The 17163-nt window shown below is 32.1% G+C and overlaps 1 protein-coding gene across 3 annotated transcripts in view; it reads left to right on the forward strand.

Moving 5' to 3' along the window:
• The first annotated feature begins 15701 nt into the window (after positions 1 to 15701).
• Positions 15702 to 17163, forward strand: part of LOC142324050 (protein sidekick-1) — a 38475-nt gene continuing 37013 nt past the window's right edge. For all 3 annotated transcript variants that reach the window (XM_075364648.1, XM_075364649.1, XM_075364647.1), the window contains exon 1: positions 15702 to 15877. In XM_075364648.1, coding sequence (XP_075220763.1) covers positions 15826 to 15877 — 52 coding nt within the window. In that variant the 5' untranslated portion in view covers positions 15702 to 15825. The remainder of the gene's footprint in view (positions 15878 to 17163) is intronic.

Here is a 17163-nt window from a genome sequence, read left to right on the forward strand (position 1 = left end):
AGTAATGTTTTTCGTTTTACAGGAAAAAACTTATCTATTACTTCAAGCTAGTCTACTACAAATCTTGCTGTACTATAGATGATGTTTAAACTAATCTTTAGGCTGGTGGCAACAAGTAGCCATTTGACACATGAAATTAACTTTTAAGGTTAACTGTTATTCAGAAAATAGCTTTAAATTAAATAATGATGAAACAATTTACCCTAGCATTAATTAGGGTTAATTAACTACCAGTAACATTATTACAAATTGTACTTAACAGTTCTGTAGTCAATTTTATATATAGATTTAAATTAATATTATTGTTATTATATATGAAGTCTGATATCTACACATAATAATATTTAATTGTATAAATTTGTTACCTTTAGTTGTTCTTTGAAATTAGCCCTTCCTAAGCTAAAACATTCTTTAGCATGAAACATTCAGAGCGAATCTTTTTTTCATAAAGAATCTGAAGTACAATACATTTTTTAAATAAAAAGATTTAAAATATATCTCTAGTTTTGGTTACAATAATGTAACTGAAAAATATTACAAAACTACAAAATATTTATTCAAGTATTACTATATCATTTCTATAAATTCATCAATTATCACTAAAGTCCATGAGTTCATTTTGTACTAACCTGATTCAATTTCACTTGAAATTGTAAAAAACCAGCTTATACTCTAAAATAAAGTAAAACTAAAAAAAAATTCTGTAAAACAAAAAATAGAATTCCATTTCTTCTGTCAGTTTTCATATCATACCTCTGACTGTTCATAATTAATTGCGAATCAATTTTTCTATTCACAAAGATCTAGCCTCAGAAAATTTTTTTTCAGTCTAAAGAAGTGTTCTCTTTCCTGATTTTGATGCATTATGATAGCTCTCAAGATTTCTCCATGTATTTTTATTAATTTCTACTGTCACAAACTCTTTATCTTTAAGTAGACATTTTGCCAGTTTTTGTAGGACATTCTCTTGTTAAATAGGCCATCAAAATTCATTAGTTTGTTTTTACCAGTAGTGCATCTGGTAGGAATAATATTTTCTGCTGCATCTAGAACAGTTGTAAATGTTGTAAAAATTGTATTTAAATGGTTAAAAATTGTTGATTTGTTTTCATTGCTGTTACACCTATAATGAAGTAGGATTGGTCGTTTCTATTTCACTGTGTAGTTTATGAACAATTGTTACTCAGTAATCTCAAAAAAGCAATTAGTGTGCTTTGAAAAAGGCAAAGAAATTTCTTCATGTTCATCAGTTATCAGATTTTTTTTTCCAAATTTTATCCTTATTCATGTATGTAACAAACATACAGAAGATCAAATAATAGAGTTGTCTTAACAATGACTATTTTGATGTGACTGTCACACAGTTCTCTTAGTTGTTTTTGGGGATGTTTTCAGTTCAGAAGCTTCATTTAATTCTGTTCCTAGAAAAAAGTTAATTTGATGAGTAGGTTAACTTTTTCATTTTGAAGTGGCATCATTACTGTTTCAGACAGTTTTTCTCTTTTTTAACATTGTTCTTTTGCTGTTATATTGAAACTGAGAAGTTTATTTGGAATTGAATACTTTATTTCGATCAAATTCTATTTTCAATCGGCGATAGTGAACCTATTTTCTACAGAAATTTGAGGTCTTGAGTTTATAAAAAACTATCTGGTAAATCAGAAAATCCTCACAGATAGACCCAGCTGGGCATTACACAATCCTTGGTATTGTATGTCAGGTGAAATGAAGGACAGAATAAAGAAATCAACTTCATCATTTTCACTAGTTTTCTAGGCATGATGCTGTGAACTATACTTAGCATTACTTGGAATAAATTAAAGCAAAAATTGAAACAGATTAGTTAGCACCATATAAATATAAATGTATTGAGCTGTCAGTTATCAATTACTTTGTAATTTATTTCTTATTTTAGAAACAGTTACAAATCTGTGTGTGTATGCACACAGTTTTTTTACATAAGAATAATGTTAATAAATATAACCAACTAATAATTTTTAGTGTGCTTTCTTGTGAATATATGTTTTTTTTAGTTTGGGAAGGTTTAAGAAAGGTGGAACTTTTTTATATTTCAGATAATACAGGGTTATAATCAATGGAATAATTTGTACTTATTTTTAAATATTCAGTTATTTGGCTGAAGATGAGCCTAACAAATGTGCCTGAATTAATATAGTATTACGTTTGGACAACAGGATTCATTTTCAAGTGAAAAGTATTTGAAATTTATTATTAAATAAAAGTTTTTAGTTAAAATGTTTATTATAAAAAAGTATTATTTAATATTTATGAATTGTCATTTTGTAAAAGTTAAATAAATAGTTTTTTAAATATTTTATTTTTTACTCTGCAACTGCTTTCCATGTACTTGTCCTCTAATTTCTCAGATCCATTTGTATTATATGTTTAGTCTCTGTAACAGCTGTAAAGAAATGATAAGACTTTTAATAAATGTGTCTTTATTTATTTGATTGACAGATTTGTAACAAACAAACCTCTGTAATGATATGAATTAAACATTTTATATTCAGTTAATGATATATTGTTAATGTTGCAGTTGCAAAAAAATAAATGCAAAATTGCAACCACCTTACAAACACTTCACAAATGTAGTGATTGCTCTATGTGAGCTAATTAGCAAGAAAACCCCTGACCAAAATTTCGATAGCCAAAAGCTTTTTTTATGAACACAGTATTCTTATGTTGTACAAGTACTTCTCTTAGATCTTCCAGTAGGAATCTAATGAAAGGTTTATGAAGGGTGGAGTCTACTCCACCCTTTATAAGTTATTCAGTAGTAAAAAACATGCGTTTCATCTGGAAAACGCATGTTTTTCACTACTGAATAACTTTGGTTGTTTTAATTATTAAAAAAAGGTTTTACATTAAATAATAATATTTTAATTGCATTTTTTAAATCAACTTACCTTAATTAGGTTCAGAAAATAATGTCTAAGATGATGTCCTTCTTTTCGGATGCAAATTTGGAGCCTCTCCTCAAAGCCCTGCATGGCTTTCTCCAACATTTCATTCAACACAGCTTCAATTTCTTGACAAATGGAAATTTTCAGGTCTTCGATTGTGTGTGGCTTGTTTACGTACACTCTTGATTTCAGGTAGCCCCACAAAAAGAAGTCGCAAATTGGTAGAGTGTGGGAACCAAAAAACATCGCTGAATCATGAAATGACATGTCCACGAAACATTTGTCAAACCACTTGTTTCAATGCTCCCACCGTGTGAGCTGTGGCACCATCATGTTGCAACCACATTTCTCTCATGTTCACCCAATGCCTTTCCAGTTCTGGATGCCGGAAGTTGTTTAACATGTCGATGTAACGTGCTGATGTCACTGTAACTGTGGTTCCCCCTCTTCAAAAAAGTAAGGACCAGCAATCCTCGTCTTAGAGACACTGCACCACACTGTTAATTTTGAGTTGTGGTGTAGTTCACGTAGGTTCTCTGACGCCCAGTACCAACAGTTCTGTACACTAACATAGCTATTCAGATGGAAGTGTGCTTCGTCACTTATCATTATTAGGGCATTTGCATCTTCTGTAAAAATGGCGTTCATTATGCACAAAATCCCTTTCAGTTAGCTGCTGGATGATCATTATTTTGTATGGATGAAATTTGAGATCACCATTTAAGATGCGATGAAGCGAACGACGTGACATACCCAGCGCTACAGCCTATCGCCTAGCAGATTGTTTCAGACTAGCAAGAACTGCCCTTCTCACTCTGTTTACATTTTCCAGACGGAAAAGATGTTGAACCGTGACCACAGAATCGTTGTTTCTAAAAACCACTCGACAGCGAACAACAACGTTCTATGCTCCATAGCGACTGAAACTGAGTAGTCTGAGATGTCCGCCAGAGGTGGCTGAAGGTCAATACCCCCACTCGCCACTGAGTACTAGCAGTTTAAAGAACATGCATTTCCTCTGCTCCACCCTCTAGTTCAGACAGAAATATACTTCTACATCCAATACAATTCTGGGGATGGGGAAGTTTCCTTAAGAACCCTGATTCTGTTCTCAGATGACTAATTTCTCAAGGAAAAGGAATTTTTATTGCAGCATATATTTTTCTGGTCAGAGCAAAATAATTGATTAATAATTTGCTGCTCCCATGTTGTTGATCCACTAAAGAATTCCTGGGCATTCTTACCAGAGATCATGAGTAAAAATTACCTGGAGGGATTTTGGTAGAATTATCACCTGCTCTATGGAAGAAAGTTGAATTATTGTATGGATGAGTTTTAGAGCTATGATTTGTCCACGACTATATTGTCCTTTCTTACCATCCAGTGAATATTTTTACCCTTTCTTCCTAATTTGAATTTCTGTGGGTATTAATTAGGTTCTGCTAGATCCTTGCTGTGATCTGTAGATCCAAAACACCTCAGGTGTGATCTGTGGGAAATGTTCCTGCAGACTAATTTGGAGACTTGTTTCCTGCCTGGTTGCAGCACAATAAGGTGAAAGCGTAAACTGCCTGCTGGATTAAGTCAGGTCTACTTATTCTAGGATTGTAGATATTGTACAAACATAAATCTGTTTGAAATGAAAATTCAATCTATCTTTGAATACCATACTTAAGTGAAATAACACAATACTGCAAAATTTGGGTTGTGGAATATTTTTTTAATTTTGATAATTGATGTATTTTTTAGCCCTGAATCCGAAAATAACATTCATTTTTTTCCATCATGTCTGGAGTTTTCACAAATCACAAATTTTAAAATTTGTTAAATGGTCAAAAATTTCAAAAATGTGATACTATAAAATAGACATAAAACGTTTATTTTTTTAATAAATTAATGTAATATATTCACTTTTTTTTTGCTGATATTATGCATTCTTATAGCTAAACAGTTGAGTGGTTTGATGGGTGGGTGGGTGATTGGATTGAAGATGACGAGAGGATGGGAGAGCTTGGTGGACAGGTTGTGACAAGACTTAACATGTTTATTGGCAGCTATCCATGCCACTGTGCAATTACTATCACTGCTGTCTCAACCATCAGTGTGTGTGAGTTTTTTCCACCCTCTTTGATCAAATGTGTTTTTGTCGGTGGAAAATATATTTTCAGCCCATAAAGCAAACTTTCTGTTTATAAAATGGCTTCAAAAATTCTGCAGATTTTTTTTGTTACCTTTGAGGTGAGTTATGGTAGAAAGGAAAAAAGAAATATAACAAGTGTACCTATCTCACGTGTTTCAGAGTGAAAGTAGGAGATCAAGACAAAACTTGATCAAGGTCAAAGGGTAAACAAGATGTGTTCAGATTTGAAGTTCCAATGGTGTGGCAAGAGACATGAAATCACACCAATGTGTGACTGGTGTTCAGTTTCAATTTGAAGAATAAAAACAGAATCACCCATCCACTTTTTGCCTGGTTCCTCATGGTCCAGATGTACCAGTGCCAATTCCACCAAAAAATTTACCTGAAATATAGACGGTTCCACAAGTGATTTAATAAAGATAACATTGAAGAGTACGAACCTGGAGATAGTTGTGCACCAGAGCTTTAATTACAGTCTGAACAAAATGATTTGGTTTGAGACTTACATCTGACCGAAGAAAATTCAAAATTGCCTGGTTCAAGGCTTAGAGAAGAAGCTGGCACCTCATTTTCCTGGTTCAGGTACAGAGAAAAGGATTTTCTTCCATATTTTTTGGAAGAAGTTTAGTCTTCAGCACTGATGTACATGGACTGTTGACTGGATTTAAATTCCATACTAAAGTACCGATTGGAGAATGGACTGTTCATAGATTCATCAAAAGAAGCCTCAAAGTTGTCTATCTTCACAATGGGAATACGTATCAGTCAATACCCATCAGACATTCTGTTCACTTAAAAGAGGGTTGCACTAATTTGGAAATTGTTCTCAATAAAATTAAACGCAACAATCATAAGTGGATTATATGTGGTGATCTCAAAATAATATCGATGCTCTTAGGACAAGGAGGATACACAAAGTTTCTTTGTTTATTGTGTGAGTGGGATAGCAGAGACAAAGCCATAAAGCTCTCATAGATCAAAATAAAGTTCTCCTTCCACCTCTGCACATCAAGTTAGGCTTGATGAAGCAATTTGTCAAAGCCTAACCAAAAGAAGGTAAATGTTTTAAATAAATCTGTGACAAATTTTTAGTCTTAACAACCGCAAAACTAAAAGAGGGTATCTGTACTGGTCCTGACATTAGAAAACTTCTCAAAGATGATTTTGGGAAAAAAATTGAAGTTCGGGAAAAAAGAAGCCTGGGGAGCCTTTAAAGATGTAGTAACCAAGTATCTGGGCAATAAGAAGGATCCGAACTTCAAATCAATTATTGAGCATGCTGCAGAAGAACAAATATTTAGGCTGTTCCATGAGTTTGAAGGTTCACTTCCTAAATTCACATGTGGACTATTTTTCAGAAAATCTGGGTGCTGTTAGTGAAGAGATGAGTGAGGGATTTCATCAGGACATGAAAGAAATGGAAAGGAGATATCAAGGAACAAGTCTTTCCGCCCGGCTGGTTAGGAACATTTATTATACCGTACTAAAACCTGGTAAAGACAAAACCGACCCCTCAACTTACCACCCTATTTCTTTAACAAGCATTTTGTGTAAAATAATGGAGAGAATGGTAAACCACAGGCTTACATGGTACTTGGAGAAACATGGCTTTCTATCTTCGGAACAGTGTGGTTTCCGACAAGGACGATCTTCCATTGACCACTTAGTGTCAATGGAAACAGCCATACAAAACACTTTCCTAAACTGCCAGCACCTCGTTGCTATCTTATTCTATATAAAAATGGCGTATGACACGGCCTGGCGACGTGGTATTCTTAACACCCTCCAGGGATGGGGAATCAAGAGCAATATGCTTGCTTTTATCTGGGGATTCTTAAATCACTGAACGTTTCATGTTCGTGTGGACGATTCACGCTCAGATAGTGTCATCTTAGAGAATGGAGTCCTCAAGTTAGTGTATTAAGTGCCACCATATTTTCTGTGGCCATAAACAGTATTACCAATTGTGTACAGGCTACTGTCTTGTGTTCTCTATTTGTTGGTGATTTTGTTATTTACATTGCGAGCCGTTCAACACCCACAGCAGAGTGACTACTACAGAACCCTATATTTCGCCTTGAGGCTTGGTCTAGGACTACTGGTTTCACATTTTCATCCGACAAAACAAAATGTGTAATCTTTTCTCAGCTACGAAACCCTTCTATTCTGCAAGTTTTTCTGAACAGAGAGCTTATTGCTATCTCTCCTTACGTCAAGTTTCTAGGTTTTTTTTTTGATAGCCGTCTTACTTGGGTCAAACATACAAAGGAATTAAAGACAAAATGTTCCAAACTTTTAGATATGATGCAGGTCCTTAGTAACACCAATTGGGGAGCTGATCGGTCATGTATGATAAGTTTTTACTATTCCCTTGTACATTTCCATTTAGATTATGGTTGTTTCACCTATTCTTCAGCTCGTCAAACCCTGCTTAAAATGCTGGTTGGTATACATCATGCTTTTCTTCGGCTTGCCACAGGTGCATTTAGGTTAAGCCCTGTCGCAAGCTTACTTGTAGACTGTGGTGAACCATCACTTTGGGATAGACGAGACTAGCTTTTGTCATCTTATTTTGCTCGTCTCAAAGGACAGCCAAATCACTCGGCTTTTGACTCAGTTCTTAGAAATCCTAATTTAGGAAAGTATGAGGACCGTCCGCATTGTACTGCACCTGTAGCTGTCCGTACCAGACGTCTGTTGCAGTATATAAATGTTGACACTCCATCATTCTTTCCATCATATCCTCCGTAGAGAATAAACCTTGTAAATTTTACTTTTGACCTTACGACATACAATAAACAATCAATACTACCTACTGTCTTCCTAAAATGTTCCAGTGTGTTCTCTCCAAGATGAACCCAGATGCAGTGGTATACACTGATGGATCAAAACAAAACAATACTCTTGGTTGTGCTTTTGTTGTCAGTGAGAGAACTTATATGTTTGGTTTACCCGGTATTACAAGTGTGTTCATCGCTGAACTACATGCTTTAAATAAGGCTCTAAATATCATTAGCCCTAAATATAGAAACATTCTTATTTGCAGTGACTCATGTAGTGCTCTCCACATTACAGAAAATTTTTATTCCAAACATCCTATTGTCATTGAAATTTACAATGCAATTGCTGAGTTGAATAATCACAACACAGAAGTAAGTTTTTGCTGGGTCCCTAGCCACGTAGCGATTCCCGGTAATGAACATGCAGATTATGCTGCCAAGGAAGCATGTATTCAGTATCCTTTCACCAGCTGAGTTACTACCTCTGATTTTATTAATCATGTAAAGCAATCACTGAGAGCAAGGTGGCAAGGTGACTGGATGACTAGCGTTGATAATAAACTCCGGCAGATTAAAGATTCTGTGTTGCCCTGGAACTCCTCTTTCAGAAAAACTTGACGTGAAAAAGTAGTCCTCTGCTGATGCGGATAGGACATACGAGGATCACACACGAATACCTAATGTCAGGAGGACACGCACCCCTATGCACACGATGCAACTGCCGCATCTGTGCACCACATGCTCATAGACTGCATATGTTATACCAATAGGTGTAACTAAGGCAGTTTTTTATCCTGTTTTCAAATATGTATTTCTCCATCAATAACAGTTTTTTTTGTTATTTTAATTTGTTTAAATATTTTAAAGTGCATTTTCGTCCATTTGTCCATTGTCAAGTAAAATCTTTCAGAGCATTGTAAATATGATGGAACCAAATGAGCTAACTCAAAGGGTAGTGTTGCTACTGTTGTGCAGGTTCAGACATGTTCAAACATGATCTAGTGTAGCATACATTCATCAGAATGATGCCAGTTGTGAGATAGTAGTGAACCAGTAAACACGTCATTGTGAGTGCTTTGTGTGTCGAAATTATTGTGTATTATGTATTTACAACTTTATTTCTTTTAATTAGTCATAGTTACAAAATGCCTAAAGTTTGTTTAAATAATCCTAACAATTTTTGTTATATATGTGGTGAAGTGATGCTGAAGTCCCGATTACTTACTCCATTACTAAAAAAGTGTTATGAACTTTATTTTGGGTGTAAAGTCAGGGGCCAAAGAAGGGCCTGGGCCCCACATATCTATTGTTTATCGTTTTGTAGGCTTCTCATTGCATGAAAAAATGGCACATGCCATTTGCTATTCCTATGAATTGGAGGGAATCCAAAGATCACTCTTCTTACTTATTTCTGATTAACAAACATTAAAGGGATTACGTCAAAATCAAAACATACAGTGGTATACCCTAACTTGCAATCTGCAATGAGACCAGTTCCACACTCGAAGAATTGCCCATACCAAAAAGCCTCCAGAACATGTGAAATTAGATGAAGAAAGCTCAGAGTCTGATTGAAGTAAGGAAGAAAAGGAAACAGATACAACTTTTGAAAAAAAGCAGTTCATCTGATCCTCATTTACCGACTCAAGAAAATCTTACCGATCTAATACTAGATTTAAAGTTATCCAAAAAACAGTTTGAATTGCTTCCTGGTTGAAAGAATGGAATCTTCTTCAAAAGAATACAAAGATATGTGTACTTATTATAATTACCATTCTGAATTTATATACTATTTTTCTGAAGAAAATAGCTTAGTGTTTTGTAATGACATTTCTTCTCTTACAGAGACACTTTGTAATAAACATAACCAGACAGAATAGCACTTGTTTATTGATTCCTCTCAAATTAGTTTAAAAGCTGTGCTTCTGCATAACGGCAATAAATTCCCATCAGTATCTGTGGCTCACTCTGCTAGTATGAAAGAAGCATATGAAAACTTTAAATTTTTATTAGAAAAGCTTCAATATGCAGTATATGAATGGAATATTTATGGTGATTTGAAGTTAATTGCACTTATTCTTGGTCTGCAGTTTGTATACACAAAGTATTGTTGTTTTTTTGCCGAAAGTATTAAAATGTTTGAAATTATAAATGCTGTCTCTCAGAAACCTTTTGTGATTGGGAAAAACTGATATCACATTTGAATTCAGGAGAAAAAAATACTATCAGAATAACATATTTTTCTTGATGAGACAAAAAAAGATTCTTTATTGTTCCCAGTGTTATCAAAAACTAAAAAACAAAACCATCACAGGATTATGTAATTGTATACACAGAAGTTTAAGCTTCATTGAGATCAATTGCACATGGAAGGAGAAAAAATAAACATTGAAATGGTAATAGATCTCGGAGAATTGAATAAAATAATTTTATTATAAAAAATATTTGAGCAATTGTGATGAATTTCCAGTTTGGTACTACAAAACACCAATTATTTAATAGGAATTGAGGTTAAGTTTTATTACTTATTGTGTTTAAATATGTTTTGGATTAATTTAATGAAATGGCACAATAGGGTATTTAACAGTTTTATTCCAGAATTTTGTATTATTAGTCAAATATAAGCCCATAAACTTCCATAATAACTCTCTGGATTCTGAGAAAGTTACTGTTTGGTTGTGCTATTCTGCTATTAGAGGTGTTTTTGAGACTTATTTTTTTTCAGACATGACTTTGCTAATGTCTTGTTTTCCGTAGTAAAGTACCTTGTACAATCAATTAAAATTGGCTATTGTAGCTTGTAACTGTGTAATTTCTAGAAACTAGTAAAATCAATAATTAAAATTAACTGTTATATCCTTTTTTTATTGAAAAATGGAAATTTAAAATAAGGTATATAAAAATAAGAAGCACAAATTCAACATTTAAATTACAAGTTTTAGGTTTACAACATTTTGAATAATCTAAAAATATTGAAATTATTGCAGCTGAAACTGTACTATATATCACCAATATAATCCTTTGTAAAAAAGAAATTGTTATATGCTTTTTCAATTTTTTTTTTTTTTTTTTTTTAATAAAGGTACTTTAAACTCAGCTGTAGCAAATTCTCATAAAGTGACTTTTCTTGCATGACATAGTTGCAAAATTCATTTTTATACTACTGACCTATAAATTGTTTTAAAACAATTTAAGCTATCTAAGAGAAAAAACTTTAATTATGACGTCAAATACTGCTTACCAACAAGGATTCCCTTATCTTGTCACCAGTTTTTTTTTTTTTAATTGTTGAATGTGTATTGATTTAGAAAATATGTATGAGGGCCATTTGGGAAATTCTCAGCCTGAAACAGAAATTGTGCATATAAGACCAATGACAATGATAATGATGGTGTAGTGCAAAGTTTCAGATGTTTGCATTTAGTTGCTTGTTTGTGGCGATTGAGTAAAGCAAACAAGTTATGACATTTTCTGAAAAATGGATAAAATTGAAATTTGAGCTGTTATAAAGTACTTTGTTTTAGAATATTTAACCCCAACAGATATACAAAGAGTTAGATTTTACTTTAAAGGATTCTTCCCTTTGTTTTCACTAATAAAAATGTGGAATGCTAAATTTAAATTTGGTTGTACAACCATCAAGATGGTGAATGGTCAGGACACCCAAAATCCAGAATGCTGTATTAAATGATTACCAATTGAAGGTGTGCAAGCTTGCTGACATTGCAAAATCTTGATAGACTGTGACCACTACATTTTACACAATGTTTTAGATATGAAAAAGCTTTCCGCTCGATGGGTGCCACATTTATTAACAGTCAACCATTTGTTTGACTGAACACTTTTTGAGGGTGTTTAGACTTGACACAATTATGCTGAGTTTCTTCAGTGTTTAATAACAGATAAAACGGATTCACAGTTACATGCCAGAGACCACCAGCAGGTGGGAGCAAGTGAAAGTGCATCAAAGAAAGCAAAGACAGTTCCATCTGGATGAATAGTCATGGCTCCAGTTTTTTGGAACTTTTGTGGTGTGGTGCTTCAACCGAAAAAGGCAGGACGATCATCAGGGAGTATTACACTTCACTACTGGACTGATTACTGACTGTTCAGGCTAAACACTCATCTGGCTAAAAAGAAAGTTCTCTTTCGTCATGATAATGAAACTGCACACACATCTTGGGTTTTGTTGAAAAACTGCATGATATATTGTTTGAAGTCTTCTGTGTTTGCTAGATTTGGCTCCTATCAACTATTTCTCTTCCCAAACCTGATGTAATGACTCACTGAAAGAAAATTTAGTTCAAATGATGAGCTCAAAGCTGAGACAATCACGTATTTTACAGAACTGGACAAATCACATTATACTGAGGATATTGAAAGTTAAAACATTGTTGGTCCAAATCTATTGAATTGGAAGTTGAAGAAAAAGTCTAAAAGATCTTGATCATGAAATGACAATTTTCATTATTTTAGTATTTTTAATTTGCAGTTTAATTAAATATTTCAATCCTGGCTGAGAATGCAGGATACCGCAAAAGTAGTTTCCTGGTAAAATTAAGCTGATGTGTCTTATCTTAATATGTTTGTCTTATCTCAATCAATATTTTGTACTAGGTGGTTTATATTCATATAATTTAACAGCACATAAGAATAATATGAACCTTAAAAAGATTAATTTCAGTATAGTAATTTTAAAAAATTACCAAAATTGGTCCACTTGGTGAGGAGTAATACATAGACATATATTATGAAAAATCTTTATTAGTTAAATATTTAGAATCCAATTTTGTGTCTGTAACAATTTAAAAAAATGCTCATTGCAAATACAGTTGTAGTATGTAATAATTATTAATATGCTTTCATTATTAAATTTTTATATTTTAAGCAGGACTCAGCCTTACCATCTTATAGTGCATTTTTTATTAACAATAAAAAATTGTTTTTTCTGAAACAGAGTAAACACAAATTTCTTTAGAGCTTTGGACTTTGACACGGTCCTATTTGAATCCAACATACTTTTGAAAAAAAACTTAAGTTAAAAGATAAAATTCATTGTAATTTGTTTACTTAAATTCAATTTAAATAAAACTCTTTTTCTTTATGTTCAAATTTAATCTGTACAAGTTAACATGTCCATAAGATCTTCTAGATTGGTAGGTTCAACAATTAATAAGTAGCCTTGATGTACTATTATCACATAATCATAACTTTAAAAAAAAAAAAAAAAAAAATAGCAAACCAATTTGATACAGTAAACAGCACTACATAGATTGATGAATAGTACATGCACAAGTACATATACATACAGATACATTATGTATAACCAAAAAAGAAAACTAAATAACAAAAAAATCTTGAGAGAACACTAAAAAAATTGATTAAATTTATCAATTTCTCTCTGAACAAATTTGTCATACCTTATATCGTGTAAAACAATAATGATTTCAAAAATTAAATTCATTAATAATTAAACACTGGCTATATCTTAATGCATTCCTTACATAGTTCATCAAGACAGGCTTATTTACTCTATTTAACAAATGCATTACTTAGTGGCTATCCAAAACCTTATTTCTAAATCTCTAATAGCATAGGTTATCTATCAACATCAAATACATTCTATTCTTACTACTGTTACAAAAGGAACAGAGTCTATTGTTTATTTCCCTTTGGATTTACAATTAGGAGATGATTGTTGTAATCCCTGCTACTGCTATTTTTTGTTATACATATTATCTCCTAAATTAAAATTAAGTACAAAATACAAATTATGAAAGTTATGTTCTATTTACCATTTCTACCTGCTGATCATGCACTTCATCACTTAATATTTCAATAATGTTTTTAAATAATTCTTCCATTCATTTCTACCACCTACTGTAAAATTTGTACCCAAATTAGTTGTTTAAAACATAGCCTATGACTTATTAAACCACCCATATCTTATTTTCAATACTACATTTAGCTAATTGATTGGGAAACCTGTTATCTGCCATATCAAGCCCTTTCAGCATATATTTAAAATTATTACCCAAGTCTTGTGCTGTTTAAGTTTTGTGTTATATTCCAAATAAAATGTGTAATTAGGTGTGTTACTGGGGAGTCAGAAAATCTATTTTAAGAATAACGTGTACAATTTTCTAATTCATAATGTAATTTTTACCCTCAAACCTTCTTTCTTTTTCTGTTTTAGCCTCTGGAACCATGTAAGGTATTACTTCAGAGCATGAATGAGGATGATATGTATGAGTGTAAATGAAGAAGTGCAGTCCTGTACAGTCGCAGGTAAACCATTCCTGAGATGTGGGGTTAATTGAAACCCAACCACCAAAGAACACCAATATCCACGGTCTAGTATTCAAATCTATATAAAAGTAACTGCCTTTACTAGGATTTGAACCTTAGAACTCAGGACTTCAAAATCAGCTGATTTGCAACAACGTGTTCATCACTATACCAACACTGTGGGTATTCCCCCAAACCTGTTCACCAAATAAGAAGATCCTTTTATATGCTCCATTTAATACATTCAAATTCTTATATCTTTTTAATAAAATAAAATAATTTTTCTCATGCTATTTAAAGCTAATTTCACTGTTGAGGGCTTTTCTTTAATAATATTTCCCCATTGACAATATAGTTGTAAAAGTTATACCTAAATACTACGCTATTGCTGTTAACTTGTTGACTATTCCTATAACGACGGCTTCAAAGTACAATTTTTCATCTTTCCTTAGGAGTTCACAATCATCTGACAACGATTTTGCTGTGAAATCCCTAGTACACAACACCATTGAGTGTTTTTACTCAGCTCAAATTTAAAAAAAAAGTGGTTAGAATATCATGGTTGCAGTCTTCATTAATTAAAAGGGGTCATGTAACACTGGAGAGACAAAGATCCCAAATCTCTTTGATCCATTAAGTTTTTATGTTATTGATACTAGAGAGTATTATAAAAAAGGAATAGTTTGAATATCACCATACTTCAATAATTCCATTAATGAAGAGAGGGCTTGGGATAGCTAAATGTACAACAGAGATCAAACATTCTATACAAATTTTTTACTTAGTAATAGAAGTAGGATGCTTTGATAAAAAATGAATTGAATATTACAATAATTAAAGAGGATTAGAAAACCTGAAATTCAAGACGATCCAAATTTCGTTAACGCAATTAATTTAAAATTTTTACTAATCTTCGGTAGAACATATTAGAAAAAATAAAGGTTTGAATATAAATTTCATTATTTATTCATCAGGCTTGAAAATAATAAGAACGCCTTAAAAACTGAAGTTATTTTGCAAAATCAATATGTGTGAAATATTATCGCGTGCAACGAGTTGGCGAAAGGGCTTTAATTTCAAACAAAAGGTGATTAGCGCGAAGTCAAAGATTTGTTCCTGTGTCTAGAATGTAGAATAATATTTAACAGACCACTTTAACCTAGGTGTCTAACAAACACATAGAATTGTTATTAAACAATAATGATATGGAATATTTTTTCTACTAGCGTTGCTGTTTTAGTGCACCAATCTTTCAAAAAAAAATTGACTTTCCTGAAATAGCTTAATACAAAACGTTTCTAGACTCATTAAGTACAATGATATTTTGCTCTTTGTTTTTGATGAGCTAAAAGAAATACAAATACAATACTTGTTTTAAAAGAAATACAATCAATCATGAAAATTATTTGTACGAATGACAGCGCATATGCTAAGATCTTATTCTCATAATTTAAAAGAAAAAAAATCAAGGTTGAGTGCTATGGCCTTGAGTATACAAGCGCTGGGAAATTTTCTCTTTGTAATATACATACTGGATTCAAAATGGTGGTTTATGTCAAAGTGTTTAATTTGTTTATGGGTGTGTTTATACATAATGGCTAAATAAATATATTTTTAATGAAATTGAACTAATTTATAAACATGTTCAGCAATTTTTATTCGCTGTACAGTAATTTTCATTTGTAATGGAAATATGGCTACTAAAGTGATACTTAACTTCCTTGTAGTTTCATTTCTTATTGAAGGCAAGTAAAATGTTAATGTAACATTACAAATTTTTTGTATGGAAGTATTTGCTACCTCGTTATAGATTACATACTAGTTTTACTTATGCTTAACCTGAAGTATTCCATAAATTCGTTGATGGCATTTTATTATTTTTGATCACGTATGTTTCCTGTTTGTGCACAACCAGTAGTACAGTTATTATTCTGCAGTGCCTTTGTTAGATTATTCATGCTGACTGCTTGTTGTTTAGGAAGGTTCTGTTGTAGTCTTTAAATTAAACCCTTTTGATAATGACATTTATTGTCATTATATATTTTTGTTTTACTCACCGATTTTTCCGTGCAGCTTTTTAGCGTAGCAAGTTATTTTAATTCATTTTTGTATGAATTAATCATTCTTTGAAATTAATAGAAAAAATCAGTCTGTAAAAGCCTTAAAATAACAGTCTTGCTACACATTTTGTTTGGAAAAGTGTAAAAAAATTTACTGAAATTTTACAAAAAAACAATATTACATTTTATTTTTTTTATATATTTTTTTGCAAATAAGCTTTCAGGATTATTTTTGTACTTTTCCCTTTAAGTTGTTTTCAAGATCTTAATAAGAAACAGAATGACATTTTTTATGTTCTTATATAAGTCTGGTTTATAGTAAGTGTCTTAAAGAATATATGAAACTAAAAGATAGTAGGTTTAAGAAAGCATGAACAAAAATATGTTTTTTCAAGGTTGTAGGTTTAAAGTACAATTCTTATAAAAAAATATTATTTCACTTAACTGTTATACACTGATAAATTAAAAAAAAAATCTTGTGCATTTCCATGCAAAAAGACCTTTTTTGTTACCATTTGCCCCACTTAAACATGTAATGACCCTCAAAGTAGGTAGTGCTATCTTATATGCCAACAATATTGCTAACAATAGATATCACAGATAAAGAAATGCCAGTGTTCTAACTTGCAGCAGCATCATTAAAAACCACGCTTCGAACTTGCCAAAAATTAGTCAGTAATGATTATTAATTTGTGCAAAGATTGCACATTCGTAAATATAAACAAAATGAGAGTAAGCATTTTCAATTTTCCTAATATGAGTTTACACAATTTTTACTTACAAAGAGAAAAACAATTAACATCCATCTTTTAAAATCTCTTATAAATAGTCTTGAGTCAATCCATTTGAAGTGTCCCAGAAAAACATAAGTTGGTTGCTTGACCAATTCCAAAAAAATTTTGAAACTTCCTCTTGTTTCCGACATGTTTCAGGACCTTAAATCTATTTTTTTAAATCTTTTATTTAAGCAG

The sequence above is a fragment of the Lycorma delicatula genome, chromosome 4 (assembly GCF_047948215.1).
Source record: "Lycorma delicatula isolate Av1 chromosome 4, ASM4794821v1, whole genome shotgun sequence".
Lineage (NCBI taxonomy): Eukaryota > Metazoa > Arthropoda > Insecta > Hemiptera > Fulgoridae > Lycorma > Lycorma delicatula.